Genomic DNA, 25,780 nt, shown 5'->3' with positions numbered 1-25,780 from the left:
TATCTGAGCCACCCAGGTGCCCCAAGAAAAGATTTTTAAAATGGGTTTCCATACGTGGTAAAAGGTGCTATACCTTGTATTTGTGCCTTCATAGAAGATATAGGACTAAGCTTAGGCTGAAGAGTTTTAGGAATTTAAATACTAAAGCAAATAAGGGAAAATATAATTATTTATCAACTACTAGAGGTTGTGAAGATGCAAGTCTAGAAAATAAATAGTACATGCAAAGCCTCTCTTGGAGAGTTCAAAGTTCCCCCTGGGAGAGAAGAGTCACATGCCAAATATAACATGTCATTAGCTCCTAGGTTTGAGGGACAGAGCTTTAAATATGTCAGAAAGGGAGATTATTTCTGCATGCTAGATGGCTTGAGAATGATTCCTGGAGGAAGAGAGAGGGAAGGTGAGCGTTGAAGAGAACATAGGTTTGGATTTGCAGAGGGAAAGAGGAGGGAATTTCAGGCAGTGGTACAAGTGAAAGAACAGGAGCAGCAATGGGCAAGGCGCCTTGGCTAGTAAGCCGGAGGGGTGAGAACTGAACTAGGTTTATGAGTTCATATGTACATCCACTTATCATCATCAGATTTTCTCATTCCCTGGATCTGTCAACTCCTAACCTGGAAAATTCTGATTATCCTCTTATGTTGAGCTCATATCCAGAGGCTAAACAAAATTAGGATGTATACAGAATTTAAGTCCTAGGATGTATTAAACAACCTATGCTTATATAACACATATAAAATTATCAGATTCCTGTGTGTCATTAAAGTAGATATTTTGAATTAGAAATTTAAAAAGAGAAATAAAATAAAAGAGGCAGTAAGAAGGCTTTTTCTGATAAAAATAAATTCCCTAAAATACAAAATTGACCCAAAAATTGACAGGAAAAAACAAGAGAACAATATAAGCCATCACACTAAGTATGGTTTTGATTTTTTAAAAAGAAATAAATTGGAACAACTTAAGTGACCAAGTATCTCATATATTTATATCCCCAGAATATATGTTTGTGGCCACTGAGCTCCCAAGTCACAGTACAAAAGAAATTGTAAATACTGGATATTTAGTTTCTTTTAAAATTACATTCGCTTTCCAATACAAATATAATTTATGCATGGTGATATGATAGGAGAGGGCTGAAAAATTTTGCTTCTTTTTCAATGAATACAACTATTACTATAGATTCATTTTGTTTATTGAATTTTATGAGCTTTTTGTTATTATATGGTAAGCACTCTTTTATGAATAAGACAATAAACCATCTTGATCCTATCCAAGCATCTAAAGTCCACTAACAAAATGTGCAGCACATATAGTACATCTCATCAAATATTACTGAATGAATAATGGCAGATGAGGAAGGAACTTTAGTGACCATTTATCCCAATGGTTCTCAATCCTTACTATGCATCATAATCACTTCTGGGGCTTAAAAATGCACAGATGCCTGGGTCCTAGAATCCTATTCCAGGTATTAATTCAACTGTGTGAGGGTTGGGCCCAGATTGGTAGGTTTTTTTTTAAAGCTTCCCAGATAACTCAAATATGCAGTCAAGGTTGAGAACCACTGAATTATCACCAAACAAGCCCAATTCCCTAATTTTATAAAAGGGGAAACCGAAACTCAGAGAGAGGTCAGGGGACTTAAGATACCAAGATTGGTCAACAGCAATCTAAATCTGAGCTTCTTATTTGGGGAGCAACAGTTCTAGCCCAAATCTTACATGCTTTTCCGATCAATCAGAAGAGTTTAGAAAGAGATTACAGTGATTTCAAAAAGATAATTCAGACTCGATAGGGCATGCTATTCCTTTCTAATATGGAAGACTGCATAGAGTAGTAGAAAATAGAAATAGAAGTTGAGGGAGTTTAGTGAATGGAAGTTGCCTGCCAAGAGGGAAAGGGGGTCAGCTGAAATGTGACGAGAGGAAGTGGGGTTAGTGTTGTACAACCTTGTGATGCTCAGCATATCCTTCCACAAAAGGAATCATGTATCTGGAAGACCTGAGCCTTACAGTTAACTACAGGACTCAGAAAGGTGGGACAAATCAGCAGGAGACATTGTTAGCAGCTATATACTATGAATATCCCTAAGTCACAATATACTGCCTCATGAAATTATGACTGTTTCAGTGAAGGAACCCTTGCTTTACTGTTTAGAAGATACCCTTGGTTCTTTAAATAAGACTCTGAAATCCAAATTATCATTAGCTTTGACAGACAAAGGATTCTAAAAAATACTTGGCAACAAAAGCTTACTTTGAATCAGAAATGATCTGCAAATTAATGCACACAAATGGAATCAAAACCTCAAGTAGCAAGCACATGGATATCCATATTCTGAAGGCATAATAGGAGTCATACCTAGCTGATCATGGGGGGTCCCCCTGAAAAGAATTCTATATGTGGTGAGGAACAAGGCTCCTTCTGCGGGCAGAAGCTGAGGGCCTCCAAGAAGGCCTCCAGTAGCTTCTTCTCTTCCATCAGGGTCTAGCAGGACTCGAAGACCTTCACAGACAATTTCTTCTCCTGGCAGTAGGGCAGGTCTAAGAATCTTGGGCTGACAACAGAGAGAGCATTTTAAACACAAATCTTGTGGGGTTTCCAACACTTAGACCAAAGTTATCTTTTCAGTTGCAGATCTAAAAAACCTGAGTCAGACTGCTTAAGTAGCCAAAACGAGAAAACAGATTTGGGAAGAGGCAGAAATGAAGTTTTTGCATCCAAATGTGGAAAGATTCTTTGCTTATTAACAGTAAAAATCATTGGAAATTACAAAGACGTTTAAAATATCTATTCAGTGGAACATTTTGCAACCATTAAAAATAATGACCTAGATCTATATGTGTTAACATAGAAAGATATCAAGGACACATTGTTAAGTAAAAACAGCAAGGTGTAAACCAGTATATATATTATAATTCCCTCTTTTTGGAAAAAGAAAAAAATTGTGAGAATATGGACCAAACTGTACTATCATGGTTAAGGGCAGAGGTGAGGTGGGGTTGGAAAGACCATGGAGGACTTTCACTTTGTATAATGTGTATTTCTTTAATAGTCTGATTTTATACAAAGAGCATTGTTACTTCTGTAAACTTAATAAACAATTAGAAAAACAGATGCATCTTTAAAAGGATCTGCCCTTCTTTTCCTTTATTGAAGATTAACACAATAAATGGCTATATAATGAACAATTACACATCTTGGGAAATACACAACCACATGATACACTCCTCTGAAGATACCAGTGCTAAAAAGAAAAAAAAAATTACCTCTCCTGAAGATCTAATATGCTTATTTTTTACTAAGCAATAAAAACTACATAAATCAGTACTATTCTTTTTGTTGGCTCTAGGAAGCTCAGAGCTAAATGTAAAGCCAAAATTGTAATGATCATGTCTCAGATTTCTCATAGAAATATCTTTCCTATCCACCTGGCTTCTGATTTTTCCTTTGAATTTATTTTTAATAGTTCTGTTATATAGATAAGAGGCTCCTGACCCTAGTCCACAGATAGGTGCCAGACTAGGGGCAAAATAATCATCAGGGAGGCTTGTACTTGAAAGTATAGATTCCCAGGCCAAAGTCTCAGGAAACTCCAATTCAGGAGGCTGGGGTGGGGTTCAGGACTCTCAATTTTTAATAGACTTCCCAGATTCCCAAATGCTTGTGATGTATGCTTATAATGTAAACAGATTCAGGAACCTGGTATTTTTATGGTAATTGACTTAAGTCCTTTTTTTCTGGAAGTAGGCAGGGCATACATAAAATCTTGGCTTGGGCTTGGAAGTTAGAATGTTCATAATTTTTGCCCTGCCTATAAAAATAGACTCAACAAGAGGCTATTATTGCTCCTTTGTTGAATCTACTATTCTACTTCAGTATCTGTTTTATGAGGATCTACATGATAAACTCCTCTGAAAGTTTAATGTATCATTAAAAGTGGAGGCTCTGTAAAAGGTTAGGAGAAGGTACTTTCTGGGGCATAAAAGTCCATTGTTGCTGTTTTTAAGAAGAGATGTTATACCCTAAAAGCATGTAGTCTGGAATAATTACCTTCTGTATAGGTGGGAGTCTTCTACTCTCTCGATGTACTGCTTCTAGAGTCTCAATGTGCATAGCTACAATTCCTAGGATAAGTCAGAGTATTCAAAATAAAAGAGTACAGAATAAGCAGAATTAATATAAATTCTGAGTATTTTAGAATTAAAAACTAATCATAGTTTGGCGGTTCCTCAAAAGGTTAAACAAGAATTACCATAGGACTAGCAATTCCACTCCCAGGTACATACCCAAAAGATCAAAAATAAGGACTCAAACAAATAATTGTATGTGAATATTCATAGTAGCCAGAAGGCAGAAACAACCCAGATGTCCATCAACAGTTGAATGAATAAACAGAATGTGGTATATCCATACAATGGAATAGTTTCGGCCATAAAAATGAATGGCATTCTGATACCTGCTACAACATGGAAGAACCTTGAAAACATAATGCTAACTGAAAAAAGCCCGACACAAAAGGATAAATACTGTATGATCAAACTTATAGGCAATATCTAGAACAGGCAAATTCATAGAGATACAGAGCTTACCAGGGGCTACAGAGATGGAGAATGGGGAGTTATTGCTTAATGGGTACAGAGTGTGTGTTTTGGTGATGAAAAAGTTTTTGGTAAAGGATAGTGGTGATGATTGCACAACACTGTGAATATGATTAACATCAGTGAATTTTACACTTAAAATAGTTTAAAATGGCAAATTTTATGTTACATATATTTTATCATAACTTAGAAATATTAAAAAAATTAATCAGAACACAAATAAATAGCATGACTAAACTACATGGAAGACAAGTATTAAAGGTGTTATGCTGAAAAAAATAGACCCCTAAAAACAATTCTTACTCAATTATCTCCAATATTCTTGTTCTCTAATATCTGTAAATTGATTACCTGGTATCATGCAATGAAGGCTCTTGATGTGATCCTGAGTAACTCCACTCTCTGTGCAAACCTTGTCAATAAATCGGGTAATGAATCGCACAACAGAATTGGCGATGTCATTATTCTCTGAATCTTCAAACCCACTTTCTGTATCATAGCTCTCAGCTACACTTCCTGCAATACTGAGAAAATCAAGGAAAGAAATCATGTTTAGTACTCAAATATAACAAATGACTATTCTATCACAGTCAATTTTGATAGAAATTTAACTTTGTCCACACTATGATATCCTACTTGCTTACATCTGAAAGCTACTGTCAGGCATTGTCCTTTGGACCCAAATTTGTTTTTGTAAGAAATACTTCTGTCATTCTCCTAAAAAGGAACTCAGGAACCACAGAAACTAAAGGAAAAATAGATTGTTTCATTTATTATCTGATACTTGGACCTTCGAAAAAAAAAACAAAACTGTTCTCTCAAGTTAATTACCACATAGAGTCAGACAAAGTAGTATTGCTATCTTTGGCCTTTGACAACTGGAAGACATGTTCCCTGGTAGGCAAAGTAAAAGAACTTTTCCCAGAAAATCGCATATTCTTCCAAATGGAAGAACCAAACTGTCCTGCGAACCTTTCTGTTGCCAACATTTGTCTCTTTGAGTGAACCAAAACACTTTGTCACTTTGAAGCCATCAATCTTCTGTAGGTGATAAAATCATGCAACAGAAGGGAAAGAATTTGAAACAGTGGATGTGAAAGCTCAATCCTGTCCTTGCTGCTTATTCAGTTCCCACTGTTCAACAAATACTCCTGTCTCCTATGCCTTCTTTTAGACTGCTAATCATGGAAAAGACTCATATATCTGTTCTAACCCACTTAGTTCTCTTTCCTCCAAATCCAACCACATTCACTGAATCAGTTTTAAGGTAAAGCTAAACAGTGAATATGGCCTCACATCATGCCAAAGCATTAAAGAACTTGAGTGCCTTAGCCACTCAATAGGTAGACTTTCAAGGAGCATGGTCATGTATAGTTTGAAGCGATGAAGGCCTAGGCTATATTGTTCACATAAAGTAACTCTCTGAAGGAAGAAATAAGAGACCCATGCAGTTGACTGCATGGTGTAAAAGGCTGACTTCAAAACAACAAAAAGTTGTCTAGCCTGGAAGACTAGAAGCTCTCGAGTGTTCTTGACAAAAATGGAGTATCTGGGATAGGGAGATTGAAAGGTTGGGGTCAGAGATGTGGGCTTGTGGATGAGTTTCTAAGACAGTATGAAGAGCATGGAAGAGGGATTGAGAATGGGAGAGAGGAGAAGCTGCCTGAAAGAGCCTGAGAAGGATTTACAAGAGTTAAAAGAACTACCAGCATGCTAGAGCATCACTGAAGATCTAAAAGGTTAGAATGTCACTACTGTTGGGTAAGCAGTTCATTCATTCATTCATTCATTCATTCAATCATATATGCAACCAAATATTTATTGGGCAAGTACTATATGCAAAGATCTGGGGGTACAGCAATAAATGAGGCATATGATAAACAAATATATGAAAATAAATCAGGTTGTAGAAAGTGTCATGAAAGAAAAAAAATGCAAGATAGGAGAAAGAGTGATGCCTGTGTTACTTAAGATACGGAAGTCAGGAAGGCCTCTCTAGGTAGATGGCATTTGAGCAGAGAATTAAATGAAGTGAGGGAGTGATTTTTGTAACTATTTCAGGGAGAGTATTCCAGATTGTGGGAACAAATACAAAGACCCTGAGGCAGTATTATGCTTAGAGCTTTTGAGGATTAGCATTAGAAGGGAGACCAGTGTTCTTGACAGAAGAATGACAGGAAATAAAGTCAGTGCAGCCGTCAGGAGCCAAATCCTGTCAGGTCTTGTAGTCCATGGGTTTATTCTCAGTGGTACTGGAAGTCAGTGTTGGGTTTGGAGCAAGGCATGGTTGAGGACAGGATTATAGACAAATTCAATGCATACTGAAAAAAGGAGGGCCGAGAAACAAATAATAACTTTGGCAAGAAGTTCATTAGCAATTTTCCAGAGTGCTTTCTGTAAATTGCTATGGCAGTTTGGTCAGTAGTGGGTGAGACAGTTGAAAAATTGGGTCATGAAAGAAAAGAGACTGTGGGAGGTGGTTACGGATAGTCAGATAAAGTGAAGTTCTTTTAATATAGAAGAGTTGAAAAAAAGAGAGTTGAGCAAGTCTGAAGGTAAGGAAAATGCTTAAAATTTTGAAATATGTACAGCAGTATTTGCCCAAAATACTTTATTTTGTCTGCTAAGCCAAGAATAGGAGGGTCTCTGGATGTGCACATTTTGGTACCTGTTTGTGACAATGCTGTTGCTTCCACTCTCCCAGTCGCCTGGTGCTGATGTTCTCAGGAGCTTGTTTTTACTTGTATCCAGTGGGACCAGCAGGTTGACCATGAGGTTTGCAAAATGAATGGCCTGACTGAAGACAGTGCTTTCCTCACGTTGCACCAGCTCCTGCTGAGTTGATTTGCTCAGAGAAGGCCAAAGGCGTAGCTGCTCAGCTGCCAGGTCCATTGCTGTCTTCTCCTGATATTGGTCATCTGGAAGCTTATCCTAAAAAAATGAAACAAAACAATGCAAATCCATGACACAAGCTTCAAAAAACATTGAACATGTTTCAATTATCCATCTATTAAATACCTATGTCACCAAAAAAAGGAAATATATAAATAAAACATAACAACAACAATAAAACAAAATCAACTCTTTTCTGCCAGCTCCAGCCAGCCTTAGTGGAACAATGTCATAAATCCAAGGAAGCGGCAGCAAAGCACAGATGGCTACACTTTCACTGCTAACATTTCACTGCGTTTATTTATCTCTATGGCCCCATCTCTTTCTAACTGCCAGTTAAACAAATTTTTGACGTGAAATATGTAAAAATGAATGAATGTCCAGTAGCATTTACTCATATTCTGATATGTTTCTTCTCTTCTTCTCTTTGGGAGGAGGAGACAGAATGACAAAAGTCATAAAAATATAGAGCTAGATTTCCTAGTAAATGTGGGAGTCAAATATTATCAGGACATAGGTATAACAATGGGATTTTATTTTTTTATCAAGTTTTTTTTTTTAAAGATTTTTATTTGACAGAGAGAGAGAGAGACGGTGGGAGAGGGAGAAGCAGGCTTCCTGCTGAGCAGAGAGCCCGATGTGGGGCTTGATCCCAGGACTCTGGGATCATGACCTGAGCTGAAGGCAGATGCTTAACGACTGAGCCACCCAGGCACCCCTTTTTATCAAGTTTTTAATCTTATATTTATTATTTACTTACTCACTTATGTATTTATTATTTATTTATTGGGGCCAAGAATTTTTATTTTTTGCATATTTAAGAAAATTTATCTATTTTTATTTAAATTCAAATAACATATAATATATTATTGGTTTCAGAGGTACTGATTCATCAGTCTTATATAATACCCAGTGCTCATTACATCACATGCCCTCCTTAATGTCCATCACCCAGTTACCCCATCCCTCCTGCCCCAGTAACCCTGTTTGTTTCCTATGCTTAAGAGTCACTTATGGTTTGTCTCCCTCTCTGATTTCCTCTTGTTTTATTTTTTCCTCTCTTCCCCTATGATCCTCTGTTTTGTTTCTTAAATTCCACATATAAATGAGATTATACTGAATTTACTCATCTCTGAATTATTTCGCTTAGCCTAATACCATCTAGTTCCATCCACGTTGTGGCAAATGGCAAGATTTCAATTTTTTTGATGGCTTAGTAATATTCCATTGTGTTTATATACCACATCTTCTTTATCCATTCATCTGTCGATGGACATCTGGGTTCTTTCCATAGTTTGGCTACTGAAGTCGACTGACCTTTAAAACTCCAGGTTTTAAGCCCCGCTGGTTCCAAGAACTCATGAAATTTGGGCCCTCTTACTTTCTAAGCCAATTGTTATGGGAATTTGTTTTCTCCATGCACTGCCCTGTGCACTGTCCTGTGCAGCTATGGCTCCCTCCCTCCTGCAGTGGCCATAAACTCTCTCTCCCCCAAGCTGAATCTCCGTACTTCCTACCTTCTTTGATGTGGCCTCTTCTCTATCTTCAGTTGTGGAGTTTGTTTTGCCAGTCTTCAGATTGATTTCTGGGGTATTTAGGATGACTGGATAGTTACCTAGCTGTATTTGTGGGACAAAGCAAGCCTATGATCCTCCTACTCTGCTGCCATCTTCTCAAAATGTTTTTTTTTTTCTGGAGTTTGACAATAGGATTTTAAAGAGGAATTTCCTAGTAGGCTGAAAAGTTAAGAAAAGCTAGTATATCTAGTCTCACTTGTACCTAATCTAGGTATCACAGAGAGATTTCTTTAGAAGAAAGGACAGAGAAGCAGTGACATGTGTTTGCTCTACAAATGCTTTTGAGATATACCAGTGTTAGCTTTATATCTGCTTAAAAAAAAAAACTATCCAAAGCACCACACTAGCCCAAATATTTCTGGAACATGACCTCAAACTAATTTGCAAGTTATAGTTACCCCTTACCCAAGTGTATTTGGTGTTTTGAAAGAAAAATCTGAGTTTTACATTAAATTAAGTAAACAATTCACACTAACAGTGTATAATAATAATTTGAAATATGAGATAAATGTCAGATAGTGGTATTTTTTATTAAAGTTTCCATTTTTATCATACTCAAGAATAGACAATGTTTAAAATTACAAGAGACATAGAAATACTTGAATAGTACTATGTAGTTCCTATTAGAAATCTAAATTCATTTATCTCACATAATAATATAAAGTCAATTTAAAATGGAGGTTGATGCAAGATGCTTAATTGACTGAACCAGCCAGGCGCCTGCAATTTTCTTATCTTAAAATATTTTCTTGATATTTTTTTTAAAGATTTTATTTATTTAATTGACAGAGAGAGAGAGAGAGAGAGAGAGACAGCGTGAGAGGGAACACAAGCAGGGGAAGTGGGAGAGGGAGAAGCAGCTTCCAGCCGAGCAGGGACTGGATCGATCCCAGGACTCTGGGATCATGACCTGAGCCAAAAGCAGTTGCTTAACCAACTGAGCCACCCAGGCGCCCCTTGATATTTTTCTTAAGTATAATTTATGCTGATAAAATATATGGAAACATATAGAATATTCCTAAAAGGAGAACTAGATTTATTGCTGACATACTTTCAAGAACTATTGAATTTTATATTTATTTCAGAGTCATTTTTGTTTGTTTTGCTTTTGTTTATTTTGTTTAAATTCAATTAATTTTTTAAAAAATATTTTATTTGACAGAGAGAGGGAACACAAGTGGAGGGAGTGGGAGAAGGAGAAGCAGGCTCCCCAAGCAGCAGGGAGCCCGATGTGGGGCTCCAACCCAGGACCCCGGGATCATGACCTGAGTCAAAGGCAGATGCTTAACGACTGAGCCACCCAGGTGCTCCAATTAATTCAATTAATTAACATATGGTATATTATTAGTTTCAGAGGTAAAGTTTAGTGATTCATCAGTTGCACATAACACCCAGAGCTCATTACATCAAGTGCCCTTCTTAATCCTCATCATCCAATTACTCCATCCCTCCACCCACTTCCCCTTCAGCAACCCTCAGTTTGTTTCCTATACTTAAGAGTCTCTTATAGTTTGTCTCCCTCTCCGATTTCATCTTATTTTATTTTTCTCTCCCTTCCCCTATGATCCTCTGTTTTGTTTCTTAAATTCCACATATGAGTGAAATCATACGGTAATTATCTTTCTCTGATTGACTTATTTTGCTTAGCATAATACCCTCTAGTTCTATCCAGGTCGTTGCAAATGGTAAAGATTTCATTCTTTTTGATGGCTGAGTAGTATTCCATTGTGTGTGTGTGTGTACACCACATCTTTATCCATTCATCTGTCGATGGACATCTGGGCTCCTTCCATATTTGTGGACACTGCTGCTATAAACACTGGGGTGCAGGTGCCCCTTTGGATCACTATATTTGTATTCTTTGGGTAAATACCTAGTACTGCAATTGCTGGGTCGTAGGGTAACTCTATTTTTAACTTTTTGAGGAACCTCCATACTGTTTTCCAGAGTGGTTGTATCAGCTTGCATTTCCACCAGCAGCGTAAGAGGGTTCCCCTTTCTCTGCATCCTCGCCGACATCTTTTGTTTCCTGATTTGTTAGGAAACTTCCTAATTGTAGCCATTCTGACTGGTGTGAGGTTCATTGTGGTTTTGATTTGTATTTCCATGATGCCAAGGGATGTTGAGCACTTTTTCATGTGTCTGTTGGCCATCTGTAATGTCTTCTTTGGAGAAATGTCTGTTCGTGTCTTCTGCCCATTTCTTGATTGGATTATTTGTTTTTTGGTGTTAAGTTTGTTTAGTTCTTTATAGATTTTGGATACTAGCCCTTTATCTGATTAGACATTTGCAAATATCTTCTCCCATTCCATAGGCTGTCTTTTGGTTTGGTCAACTGTTTCCTTTGCTGTGCAAAAGCTTTTTATTGGAGTCATTTAGCTTTAATTTGACATTTCTTCAGAAAGTTAATTGCATAAGACATCTGGTCAGGTATTTTCATTTTCTTTTTTCTGTTCAACTTCCTATAACTGTTTCTAAAGAATTCCTATTTATTAACATGTAATAAAACAATTCCACTGCTAAAGAACTATATTAAGAAGTTATTATGGAAAAATATAATATCAGAAATCAACAGAAGAAAGATGATCACCACAGGACTCCCATTTGAGGATGAACCTCAAATACACTGGTAGAAAGTGGCTAGATTTCCTTTTGCCCTGGGAATATATGAATAAGCCTTCCTTGAAGCCAGGATGCCAGTCCCACACTAGTATCTTTCTTCTCTTACCTTTTGCTTCAGATATGGGGCATGATTATCTTCCTTGGCTGAGAGGTACAGAGAGCGCACCTGTTCCTGCACTGCATTGTAGAAGGTTGTCTCCCAAAATTGCTGATTCGTCCAGATGGGGTGGTCCTGAACACAGGTGTAAGCAAACTGGCTGACTCCAGGGGCCAGTTTCTGTGAGAACACATAATACACATCACCACAGGGCTGACAGCGTCATGACAATTCAGAAAATTACAGGGGTCATGGTTAACTACAAATATCATTAAAGGGTTTATCTAAACAATATCTTAGGGCAGTACAAACTTAGCAATCAAAAACTTAATTCATTTTTAACTGGCAACTTTGGCCTTGCTGTCAAATCCTTTAGGGTCTCAGTCACTTTATGGACATTTTAGCAACAGCTAAAATCAAAGTTATCATATGAATTAGAGAATGTATGGAAGGTACCTGGCACTGTACTGTGCACACTGTAGAGTTGGTAGCTCTTATTACAATTGGGATATGTAAATGAAATCCATCACAACCTAAACATAAAGCTTCAGATAATTTAAAATTTTTTCTACAGTACATTTTTGGGGGGCACTAGCTGAAATGTGAGTGAGTCTGCAGCTCGGCTTTATACACAGAATGAGGGCATATCATGCATTTGAGACTCAAGAAGAATCACACCCTCCCTACTCTAGCCCTTTACCTCTCCACCAAGGCTGCTGCCTGCCTCACATACTCCCTAGCAGAGTGTCCTGGGCTTTGAGGGCATTTTCTGGTAACCAAGTCTGGTCATGGGAAGGTAATCTCAAACCAAACCTTCCTTTCCAGGACTTCCTGCTGGGCTTCAAAGTAAGAGTAAACCTTACTCTGTGATTTATAATAAAGAGGAGGAAAACTAACTCTGCAGGCATTTGGGGTACTTCATAAATATTTACATATCTCATTTAATACTAAATATGAGATGCACATTATTATTGCCAATTTAAAGAAGAGGAAACAGAAGTTCAGGGATGTTTAAGTGATAGCCTAAAGTCAGATGACAAGTTACATAAGTAGTAAAACTGGTTTTTAGCCCAAAGTTTGTTTGGTTCCAAAGCCCCTGCTCTTTTTTTCCATACCAAATTGTCTTGCAAAAGAACATCATAAAATAAATATTAATTAGCAGTGCTGTTTTTTTCTGCAACATTTTTTTTTTGTTTCCCAAAGTAATTTTTTTTGTTTCCCAAAGTAATACACTGTCTTGAAGATCTGATATGATTTTAATTAACACTGTACTTTTACTTGTACATATGATTCATATTGTCAAGTTTCAGTTAATGATTTAAATATTTTTTCCACAGCTCTTGCTTTCATCTCTAATGGTTAAAGATGTTTCAAAAACTTTAATCCATCACTTCTCAGCAAACAGCAGGTATCATTCTCAATAGACAATTTTTTTGTCCATTTTATTTTTTTGGAATTGAGTAGAACTAACGTTTCTGATGTTTTCTTTTAAAGCACTTTAATAAACTGACTTCTCTCTTGGAATATCGGACACTGAAGATTACTATTAAGGTTACATATGTAACAGTGATGTAGCAAAAGTTGGTTCATTTCTTAGGGATGCATAACTGATGAATAAGATACTTGGTAAAAATGATAGCCTCAATACATGCTAATTTCCTTTTTGGTCTAGAGCAGACTAAACCTAGAACTGAAAACAGGCACTACACATACCATGAAATGTAGTACTTATGTAGTACTTATGTGTACTGCTATGGACGTGGGATGGCTGTGATTTTACCTATGAGGGTCTACGTATTTCTGCATCCCCTGTGTAAGTCCCTTTCAAGACAGGACTATGTACTGCTGCTGAGGTGACTGACTGTAACTCCTATCAGGTGGCTATAAGTTGGGATTGACTGTGAAACAAAAATCAAGAGTTCCCCAAGGGTAAGCTGCAAAAGGACCACTATTGATCTTCATAATGCCTATATACTCGTTTAAAATACAGTTCCTATCTATCAGTGGGAAATCATGGGCAAAATGTGGTTCTGTGAGTATGTAAGTGGAAGCCACAAAGTGAATCACATGTTCCTCCTATACTGTGCTCGTAGATACTTGGGATGTAGGTTGCACGTTTTTTTTTGTTTTTGGTTTTTTTTGCTCCACAGCAATCTAAGGACTAATAATGATCTCAGTAGCAGTGCACAGACCTATTTTGAAAGGGATTTTAAAGGCATGAAATTTAAACAAGACAAAAGCATAATTCTCAGTTGCCTTTCCCGTAAGCATAATCAGAGGCACTACTATTTCTTACAAATGAGATGTAATAAATAGCAGCTCTTAAAATTTTGGAGTTCTGAAATTAATATAGATGGGCTCAGAAAACCAGAGCTTTTAACAAATCCTTATCAGTTTCTCACATAAAGTATTTTTAGGATCATCGACACACCAAAAAAGCTATTATTAACTATAGATCTCTTATTACAAATTGACAGAGCTCCCCAGGGATCTGAGAGTATAATGAAGCCCTGTCATTCTTTTCCAGCATTTTTCTTGCTGATGTTGCATATTCACTTTCCTTGGCACTTATCAATTATTATCTTCCTATTTATTGACAAACTAAAAATGAATATGCAGAAACTCCCCTAAATCTTCCCCCAAAAGTGGACTATATATGTTCCAAGGCAGAAAGACTGTGACAGCAGCTCAAAGGGTCAGAACCCACAACGTGTTTACCAAGTGAGAAACTAGCTGGGGGAAAAGTGACTATAGGATAAATACTTTTTGGGGACAAGGCAGTCACACATGGCAATGGCATCTGATATATGCATAAGAAGTCATTAATTCCCAAATACCTCAAATATAATTATTTTTCTAAACCTGAAATTCGCCTTTTTTTGTGGTTTCCTGCTATGTCTTCCCAACCACAAGCAAGGGGCACTGTGTCCCTTACTGTTGGGATGGGCAGGGCCACTGCACTGAAGGGCAGGTGTGTTCTTAGGGCCAGCAGAGGGCAGTAGCACCTTATTCTGCCTACAGCCCATCAAAGATTTATATGGGAATCACAAAAATGGAGCATTGTGGTCTGGCTGGTCTTGAAAGTACGTGGTAAGGTGAATACTGCATGTCTTCACTGTATATTTGAGAGACCCTACAAAGAAAATGGATTTACCTAAGGTCATACAGCAAGATGGGCAGAAGAGAGAGGAATAGAAATAAGGTCTTCTATTATTCAACATCATTTCTGTAAGATACAAAATTTAAGATAGTCCACAAAAGCAAACCGTATAATTATCTAGAGAAAGATGTGATGAGACTGTTTAGGGTTTCCAATTCGCTATATCCTATAATAGTAGTATTAGTTGTAAACAAAGAAAATAAGCACCTGTCTATAAAACTATCTCCTGATTCTAATCACTTCTTTGGTTTGAAGAAAACACTTTCCTAAAATGGCTTCTCAAACTGGCCCATATAGCCAACTTCATGACCTTTTATTTTGAACAAAGATGAGACTCAATCCCCACTAGAGGCCTAAGGGTGGTCGTGGTAGGGAATGCTGTTGTCAAATGACATCTCTTTCTTTCCCTCCAATTTTGGCAACACTATTTATTTTACACTTCCTAATAATTCTTATGATTCTTCCCTAAAGAAACAAGTGATATTTTGGCATGCAATTTTATGAGATGTTAAAAAAATATGTTTTGACTGCCTTCCTTATCTAGAAAAAAATAGCCCTGATGGTACCAGATTAAGCAATGCTATTCATTTTCCACAAAGCATTCAAAGACAACCTCAGCATGAGACAGGATATGGAGAATAACCTCATGAGGCTCACCAGTTGGCAGGCCAGATTCAAAACCAAATAAATGGACACAAATCATCTCAGAGATGAGTTGGTCAAGGGAAAGGTTAAGATATCAGTATGAGGGGCCTAAGGTCTGTCTGGCTAGACATGTTTGTTCTCCAGGCCAAGACCATGAGGGAGCTCAGAGGAAAACCAGATTTCAGGAAATAATGTTAGCTAGTAGGACCATAAATATGTAATTGTCTTAAAGAATAATGCAGAATACAAAGATTCACTGTTTAAGTTGCTGGGTACTTCCTATCTAGCTCTGTAAACTAGAATACAATTATACCTGTTTGCACAGTGTGGGGACAGGGCCAGTCAGTCCTTTCATGATTCTACACTGGCCTGACCAAGTCCAGATATTAAGTCACTTTAAGAATTTGAATATTTTTTATATCAAGTTTTTATTTAAATTCCAGTTAGTTAACATATAGTGTCATATTAATTTCAGAAATAGAATTTAGTGATTTATCAGTTACATATAACACCCAGTGCTCACCACAAATGCCCTCCTTAATACCCATCACCCATTTAACCCACCCAGCCCCGTCCTTCCTCCAGCAACCCTGTTTGTTCTCTAAAGTTAAGAGTCTGTCTTATGGTTTGCCTCTCTCTTCCCCGTCGCCCCCCCATGCTTAGTCTTGAGAGACAAACAAAAGGAAGATAGGAATAGGAAAAATGTGAATCAAAAACCTGTATTTATCAAATCTTAATCAAACCTTAAACATATTTGCTTCATGCATTTTTTTAAACAAAGGACATTCAACATTATAGATTTGATTGAAGCCCACTGTGTACTTCTCTTGATCCCATTTGCCTCCAAATCCAGAGGTAACAATGATCCTGAATTAGGTATTTTTCATTCCCACTTAGACGGCTTTTATATCTGTATATGTCCACAAAGAATATACAGGATTATACTGCAGGTTTGATTTTATCCCTTATTGATGATGCTTCTCAAAGTATACAACTTATATTTCATTGGTTTATGTAATATTTAATTAAACTATGTAATTAATTGAAACAAAACACAACGAACTCTTTGTAAACAAACAACTCAAAAGGAGCAGAAAGAGAGTGGCTTACAAGCAAGGAGTATATAGGATACCATGTGCATTAGTTAGTGGAATTTACAGAATGGCAAATAATCCAAGTAGTTAAAAAAAAAAAGGTGACTGTGAGAATCTACTATAGTTTTTTCTGTTCTACTGATAATCAGATTGAACAATGAAAGTAACCTCAAATTCATAATGGTCTAAACCTCTCCTGGGTTACTTAGAAAATCCAGGCACACAATTCCTACACAAGAAGCATATCATTCACTAGCACAGCCCAGTATTCATTTGATGTGCCAATTTCGGTAGCTGGAACGACAGGGTTGAAGTTCTTAAGCCACTTATCCTTCTAATGATTCTTTGTATTAAGTTGTTTAGTAAATATTAAGAGATCAGATGACAAATCAATTTTTTTCCTTTGTGGTCCAAAAATTAGCAGGAATCAAATACAAGCTTGTTGTCAAGTCCTTTGCCTGTTTTTTTTTTTTTAAAGATTTTATTTACTTATTTATTTTAAAAGATTTTATTTATTTTAGAAAGAGAGTGAGTGAGTGGGGGAGAGGGGGAGGGAAAGCAGATTCCCCATTGAGTGCAGAGCCCAGAGCCCAAACAGGTCCAGCGGCTTGATCCCATGTTCCTGAGACCATGACCTGGGCCACCCCCTGGGTTTGGCATTCCTAAAAATACAAGATAGGACCCAAATTTCCTTTATCCCCTCCTTTCTGCAGGTTTTTAAACTTTATATAAATGATACCACATTGTGTTTTCTTCTGGAACATGGTTTTTCACATATTATGATGCTAAACTTATTCAGGTAATAATAATAAATAATAATTATTAAAACTAACCTAATTGAGCTTTCACTATGTATATTTATCAACGTACTTAGACCTTATGCAAACCTGTGATCCACTGAGGTAAGTACTATTATTTACTCCTATTTTAAAGGTAAAGGAATTGAGGCACAGAGAAATTAAGTACCTTGTCCTAGAGAAAATTGCCAGGAAGTGATGGAACTACAGTTGGAGTCAAACTCAGGTAGTTTAGCTACAGAATCTAGTTTCTTAATTACTGCATAACTTAACTACTGTTTTGGAATTCCATTACATGAATATATAGCATTTCCTTGTTCCTGCTCATGGACATTTGTATTGTTTTCAACTTCTTGCTATTATAAACAATGGTGTATGAACATTATCACACATGTCAACTGTCAACTCTGATTACTTGTTTCAGCACCATTTAATAGTGCTTGGAAATGCTTGAGAGGGGCCTAAGAAAAAGATAATTCCCATTACTTCCTGTACCAATAAACATTTTTGGGTTATTGATACACTGGCTATATTGCCAATAAGAAATTATTTCATGCAGATTTTTTGCAAATCTATTTAAAAAATTAATAATTCTTTAATATCAAATATCTAGTCAGTGTTTGAGTTTTTAATTATCTTATAAATGTTAAATGTATTTCTTTGTTTTTTGTTTTTGTTTTGTTATACAGTTTGTTTGATTCAGGAAGGACCCAAATATGATCTATATATTACCATCAGTTTAATATATCTCTGAGGTCAGTTTTAATCAATAGGTTCCTGTACCATCTGTCTGTCTCTTTCTCTCTCTCTCTTACTTTCCCTCCCACCTGTGATCTATTTGTTGAAGAAACTGGATCCTTTATCCAATAGTTTCCATTAGTCTGGTGGTTGCTGACTGCATCCCAGTGGTACCACGTGACATAGTCTTTTGTCCTTTGTATTTCCTGCAAACTACAGTTGGATCTAGAAGCTTGATCATTTTCAGGCTTGACTGTTTGGCAAGAATACTTTATGGATGTACTACTATATACGGTTGTCTCTCTTTTTGTGATGTTAAAGGTTATTGACCATCAATTCTTAGATTCATTATTAGGAATAATAAAATAGTGATATTCTCATTCTAGCATTATTTCCTTACTTACTAGTTAGAATATTTCTATAAAGAGAAACTTCCCCTCATCAACTGTTTGGTAACCCAAACATGTAACCTGTACTGGATAAATACATGAGATTATCCCTTCATTGATCAGTTTTAAAAACAATGCATTGCTCTGTAGCATTCATCAGAGATGACCAGTTTTTCTTTTTTTATTCATATTTTTTATGAGCTCATGGATTTTAAAACATATTTAACTATTCTTAAATTGTTTAAGCAAGTTTACTGGAAACTTGCACTTTTCATTAACTCAATACCAAGTACTATGGGACCCGTCTACAAAGTGCTTATAATCTATATGGAGAGACAAGAACTCCACATGTGATAACTGATGAGCCTAATAATGTCATATATAACAGCACTGTAAACTGGTAAGACTGAGGGCCTGATTGGGAGAACATCATCAGCAAAGTAATAGTAGATACTAGTAGATACACAACAAGGTGTTTTCTCTGAGATGTAACTACAAAAGGAACCAAAGGAGAAAAGGCATCAGTGGGTCTGGGCACAGGAAATGGAGGAATTTGGTGAGTCATAGCTCTCACTATGTGTACCTGCAAATGGCCCGAAACTCTACAAAAATGTTTATTATGGCATTATCTTTAATAGCTATACCCCCTCCAAAGTTAGCCATTTTAATGTCTAACCATAGAGAGAAAGGTTAGGCAAATGAAGGAACCTTATTAACACAAAGGAATATTATGCTGCCATTAAAGTGGTTAATATGATGGTGTGTTATGAATGAAGTAATTATGTTACATTTAAGAAAATTGGCCAGGGGCACCTGGGTGGCTCAGTCGTTGAGCGTCTGCCTTTGCCTTGGGTCATGATCCCGGGGTCCTGGGATCGAGCCCCGCATCGGGCTCCCTGCTCCTCAGGAAGCCTGCTTCTCCCTCTCCCACTCCCCCTGCTTGTGTTCCCTCTCTTGCTGTGTCTCTCGCTGTCAAATAAATAAATAAAATCTTTAAAAAAAAAAAGAAAAAAAATCGACCAAATATGCTATGATTATGCCCATAAGTACACAAAGACTAGGAGAAAAAGGCAAAATGAAAATGAAATAAAAGTAACAGAATTTTGACAATTTGTTTTCCTTCTTCCAAAATAATTTTAAGGGATCTTTTTATTAAATGTGGCAGAATGAAAGTTCTTTTGCCCCCAAACCCCACTGAAATGACAGCAAAAGAGAAAAATGATAAAACATACAAGAGTAAAGAGGATGAGAAAAAAGACAACAACATCAGTGATGTTAATACAATTTTAGAAGTCATAAAGTGGACTTATAAGCAGTAACAAATTTTGAAGATCAGATAAAGTGGAAACTCCATACTACTTAGAGAAGGAAAAGCCCTTTACACACTTAAAAAGTGAATTTTATGGTATATGAATGATATCTCAGTAAAAAAATGGAAACAACTCAAATGTTCATCAGCTGACGAATAAAATGTGGCACATACATGCAATATAATATTATGTGGCAATAAAAAGATATGACGTACTGATACAGGCTAACCATGGATGGACATTGAAAACATTACTTATGCTAAGTGAAAGAAGTCAATCATGAAAGTTCACATGTTGTAAAATTTCATTCATGTGAATGAAAGGTCCAGAACAGGCAAATCCATAGAGGCAGAAAGTACCCTGCTTGACTTTAATTTTAATAGCACAGCAGCAAAATATCCATGCTTTTCTATTGCATACAAAACATTTACCAAGAAAACCTGAATTGTGGGTGATAAAATAAGTCTTAACATTTTTAAAGATTTTATTTTTATTTATTTGAGAGAGAGAGAGAGTGCAAGAGCGCACAAGTGGGGGGAGGGGCAGAGAAAGAGGGAGAAGCAGACTCCCCACTGAGCAGGGATCCTGACACAGGGCTCAATCCCAGGACACTGGGATCATGACTTGCACCAAAGGCAGACGCTTAACCAACTGAGCCACCCAGGCGCCCCAGTCTTAATATATTTTAAAGGGACTCAAACCATACAAAAGTATTACCTGACTAGAATGGAATTAAATTAGAAATCAAGAACAGAAAGTTATCTGGAAAATCTCCAAATTTGGAAGCTAATTAACTCATGGATCAAAGAAGAAATAAAAGGGGAAATTAGAAAGTACTTTGCACTAAACAAAAGTGAAAACATATTAGAATTTGTGGGATGCCACTAACCCAATTCTTTGGGGGAGATTTATAGCACTAAATGCCTGTGTTAGGAAAGAACAATTGTTTCAAATCAATGACCTCAGTTTACACATAGAAAAATCAGGGGGATAACACCCAGTGCTCCATGCAGTACATGCCCTCCTTAATACCCATCACTGCATTGGGCTAACCCATCTCCCCTCTAAAACCCTCAGTTTGTTTCTCAGAGTCCATAGTCTCTCATGGTTCATCTCTCCCTCCGATTTTCCCCCCTTCATTTTTCCCTTCCTTCCCCTAATGTCCTCCATGCTATTCCATATGTTCCACAAGTAAGTGAAACCATATGATAACTGACTTTCTCTGCTTGACTTATTTCACTTAGCATAATCTCCTCCAGTCCCATCCATGTTGATGTAAAAGTTGGGTATTCATCCTTTCTGATGGCTGAGTAATATTCTGTTGTATATATGGACCACATCTTCTTTATCTATTCATCTGTTGAAGGGCATCTCCGCTCCTTCCAAAGTTTGGTTACTGCGGACATTGCTGCTATGAACATTGGGGTACATATGGCCCTTCTTTTCACTACATCTGTGTCTTTGGGGTAAATACCCAGGATTGCAATTGCTGGGTCATAGGGTAGCTCTATTTTTAACTTTTTAAGGAACCTCCACACTGTTTTCCAAAGTGGCTGTACCAACTTGCATTCCCACCAATAGTGTAAGAGGGTTGTGTTATATAAAAACAATGAATCGTGGATCACCACATCAAAAACTAATGATGTATGGTGACTAATATAACATAAAAAAAAAAAAGATAGAGCTACCTTGGGGCGCCTGGGTGGCTCAGTCAGTTGAGCGTCTGCCTTTGGCTCAGGTCATGATCCCAGGGTCCTGGGATCGAGTCCCGCATCTGGCTCCTTTCCCGGTGGGGAGTCTGCTTCTCCCTCTGCCTGCCACTCCCCCTGCTTATGTTCTCTCCCTCTCTGATAAATAAATAAAATCTTAAGAAAAAAAAAAAGATAGAGCTACCCTACGACCCAGCAACTGCACTACTAGGTATTTACCCCAAACATAAAAATGTAGTGATCTGAAGGGGCATGTGTACTCCAATGTTCACAGCAGCAATGTCCACAACAGCCAAACTGTGGAAAGAGTTGAGATGTCCTTCGACAGATGAATGGATAAAGAAGATGTGATATATATATATATATATATATATGGAATATTACCCAGCCAACAGACAAGATGAATACTTACCATTTACATCTATGTGGTTGGAACTGGAGGGTATTATGCTGAGCGAAATAAGTCAATCAGAGAAAGTCAATTATCAAATGGTTTCACTCATATGGGGAATATAAGAAACAGGGCAGAGAACTGTAGGGGAAGGGAGAGAAAACAGAATGGGAAGTCATCAGAGATGGAGAAAAACCATAAGAGACTCTTAACTCTAGCAAAGAAACTGAGGGTTGCTGGAGGGGTAGTAGGTGGGGGGATGGAGTAATTCGGTGATGGGCACTAAGGAGGGCATGTGATGTCATGAACAACTGGGTGTTATATGAAACTGACAAACTACTGAACACTACATCTGAATCTAATGATGTACTGTAAAAAAAAAAAAGAAAACTTGGGGAAAAAAAGCAAATTAAAGTCAAAGCAAGCAAAAGAAGGGAATTAGGATTAAAGCAATCATCAATGAGGGGCGCTTGGGCAGCTCAGATGGTTAAGCGTCTGCCCTCAGCTTAGGTATCCTAAAAGTCATGGGTAACCTGGAAAAATATGAGCGCCTGCCTGGGTAGACAATAAGCAGTTTTAGGGGTCTGCAGAGGCAGCAAGGCAGGCCAGGCACCTAGAAAGCTGCTTATGGCCATTCACCTCTAAATAACTTGCATGTAATTGGTCACTACTATATTAGGATAAAAAGGCAAAGGTGTATCACCTGGAAGCACCCATTTCATTCCTTGTGTGATTAAATTTTACAGTTAAATCTTCTGATTCAATCTGGATATTATCACTACTCAAGAGACTATTCTGATGACAAAGAGAATCCAGAGGAAAAAAACAATTAGCAAGCTCTGATTTTTAACTTGAATTTTATTACCAATAATCTAAGAAAAATGAACTTTTTCCTTATACTATTTTCTGCTTTTTATTAGATGAAAGCAGAAACCACAGTACTCTTGAATTACAATTTTATAGTACAACTTTTCCTTTCATAGTTTCCATCTACTCAACTTTTCCAGGGATTAAAAAAAAAAAAAAACAACAACACCAAACCCCAAAACATTAAATTATTTTGTTAGAACTAGGAAAACCAAGTAAGTCTTGAAAACATTTCCTATAAACAACAGAATCAACATCTTGAGGCCTACATTTCTGAATTTCACTGAAGTTCTGACTCAAAAATTTAAGGCCTTTGTCAATGACCAAATAAAGACTCAAATTGTAGGTTACGTTCACGGTACAGTCAACCGTGGGTGAAGTAACTACAACTGTTACTTCAGTGCCTGCATTTTCTAAGGGTTTTATTTTGAAACTGTGGTCTTCAGAGAATGAGTGATGGATAGCCAGTGTGATTCACTAAGGTGGTGCCTACGCAAAGTGGAGGCCACAGAGCAGTAAATACTGGGGTTGGACCTTGAACAGTTTCTGACTGATAGAATATTCTCAGATGAGTCACCTAAGCTGTTGCTTAAGTTCATTATGAAGATAACACCTTCTTGACCTAGATGTGTATCTGAAAGAGGTAGGTTAACCTATTTTTGAGAAGAAAAATTTAGTATTATAAGCTGACTATATATAGCAGGGAAAGAAAATGAATTTCTTAAAAAGAAATATGCCCCTGTTTTTGAGGAAAACAATTCTTCTTCAACTTTAGTTCTACTGCTTCTTATTTAAGTTGGAAAGATTCATTAAAACTAAGCCTCTACAACAAGGAACAAGCTGTTAACCTAGTAGCCATTTTGTAGGAAGAAGAATTACCTACTGAATCGTATAGATTGGGTCAAAGTTACCTAAGTGTTTGCATAGGTAAGCCCACAACTATATCTAGAATTCTAGAAAATAAGTAAATAGGAGTAATTATTTTGCTAAAAATAACCAAGACAGCTCCAAGGTTAAGGATAAATAGTTGTAAAGTATATTAGACTGTTCTAGGACTGAAGATGGTCTTCAAGCTCCAGGGGATCATTTTCCACTTCTAAGTCTTTCAGGAACACCACAAAATTCACCTCCTCACCCCTATCCCCAGGCTCTATGTCCATTTATTGTCCAGAATTTTACTGTTTATATTTCATTCCTGTAGCTTAAGGCCTAGTTCCTACTAAAAAGGAAATATCCCTTTGAGTCTATGAGTGCCTTTGAGTGCCTACAACTGACTATGAAAGAAGGCTTTGAGATTAAGTTTCCTTAACAGGGCAGAAAAAGCAGTCATGAAAGAATCAGAAGTCTAAAGCAGGAGAAAATAAAAGAGCCAATGAAGTTGGAAAAGGGCATGGAACAAGGTTGGGGAAACAATATATTTCCCCCCACAATGTGCCTGGTCAACTCTCCCTGGGAAGTCCAGTTTGAGTCACTGGAATATGCAGAAAAAGGTTCCTAATTCATGCAGAGGTGGGAGGAGTGCAATTCAATGTTGGTAAGTGGCAGCAGATTTTTCTACCTATCATCAAACACTTGCAGAAGTGTGCACATCTAGTGGTATGAGAGCACAAATGTGAAAGTATATGGGCACACACAAACACGTAATACTTGTGAACTTAAATCACTTACTTGTTTTGAAGTACAGACTCATTAAGCGAAACCCCAGAGATAATTTTTTCATTGACCACTGACACATGGGATGCTGAGACACATAGAAGTAGAGGGGCATAAACAAGGTCACAGAGCTAGTTATAGCAGTGCTGAAACCAGAAAATGATGTTTTATAAGGTACAAAATAATTTGGCCACATCCCTTCCACATCCTCTTAACTTCCTGAGTATAGATGTCATCCTGCAGGTGAAAGAGCTGACTCCCTGTGTGCTAAATAGACTCTTTGCTTTCTCACTGCCATGACACTGGTTAAGCTATTTCTTCCACTTGGAATCTCTCCTTCCAACCTCTAACGGTTAAAATCCTACCCATTCTCCAAGAGCCTATTCAAATGCTACCTTTTCGAAAAAGGCTTCCCTGATTGATTCCTCTGTTTCCAATCAGTTATAAACTGACTGTTTCTGTTCCCCTAAAATCCAGTATAGTGTATTTGCAAGAAGTAATTAAGATTAGTGTCCTTTTAAGAAGAGATACCAGAGAGTGCTCTCTATCTCTCCCCCTTTTCCTTCCTCCCCCCCTTTCTCACTACATATATGCACTGAGGAAAGGTCATGTAAAGACATAGCAAGAAGACAAGCTACAAGTCAGAGAGAGAGTCCTTGGGATGCCTGGGTGGCTCAGTCAGCTAAGCGTCTGCCTTCAGCTCAGGTCATGATCCCAGGGTCCTGGGATCGAGTCCTGAGTCAGGCTCCTTGCTCAGTGAGGAGGCTGCTTCTCCCTCTGCCTGCCGCTCCCCCTGCTTGTGCTCTCTCTCTCTTTGACAAATAAATACATAAAATCTTAAAAAAAGAAGAAAAAAAGAGTGTCCTTAACCAGAAACTGAATTGGCTGGAACTTTGATCTTGAATATCTAGCCTCCAGGTGCACGAGAAAATAAATGTCTGTTGTTTAAGCCATAGTCCATGCTATTTGTTATGGCAGCCCAAGCAGACTAAGACACTGTCTTAAACAGAACTTTGTTTATACTTCTTTAATAATTATTTCATTCTATTTTTACATTTAGGACATTTTTGCTCAAGCATATGATGACATGTGCTGAAATGACATGTTAGCACCTCAGAATTACACAAGATGGAAGAGCTTTTGACAGATTTTAATTGCCATTATGCTTTATTTAGTAGCAAGAAGGAGTATTAGTATTTTTTATTATAAAAATCAAGATACAGAGGGTTTTTAAATAA

At 37.3% G+C, this 25,780-nt stretch overlaps 1 protein-coding gene across 3 annotated transcripts in view; it reads right to left on the bottom strand.

Annotated features, from left to right (window-relative positions):
- Positions 1 to 25,780, bottom strand: part of SBF2 (SET binding factor 2) — a 467,005-nt gene that overhangs the window by 54,559 nt on the left and 386,666 nt on the right. For all 3 annotated transcript variants that reach the window (XM_025848643.2, XM_025848644.2, XM_073882924.1), the window contains exons 18-22: positions 11,799 to 11,969; positions 7,270 to 7,532; positions 4,953 to 5,125; positions 4,054 to 4,127; positions 2,362 to 2,557 (exon numbers count right to left, since the gene is read on the bottom strand). In XM_025848643.2, coding sequence (XP_025704428.1) covers positions 2,362 to 2,557; positions 4,054 to 4,127; positions 4,953 to 5,125; positions 7,270 to 7,532; positions 11,799 to 11,969 — 877 coding nt within the window. The remainder of the gene's footprint in view (positions 1 to 2,361; positions 2,558 to 4,053; positions 4,128 to 4,952; positions 5,126 to 7,269; positions 7,533 to 11,798; positions 11,970 to 25,780) is intronic.

The sequence above is a fragment of the Callorhinus ursinus genome, unplaced genomic scaffold (genome assembly GCF_003265705.2).
Source record: "Callorhinus ursinus isolate GAN/ISIS: 27379988/994484 unplaced genomic scaffold, GSC_fseal_2.0 scaffold49, whole genome shotgun sequence".
Classification (NCBI taxonomy): domain Eukaryota; kingdom Metazoa; phylum Chordata; class Mammalia; order Carnivora; family Otariidae; genus Callorhinus; species Callorhinus ursinus.
This window is presented reverse-complemented; position numbering and strand designations above follow the sequence as displayed.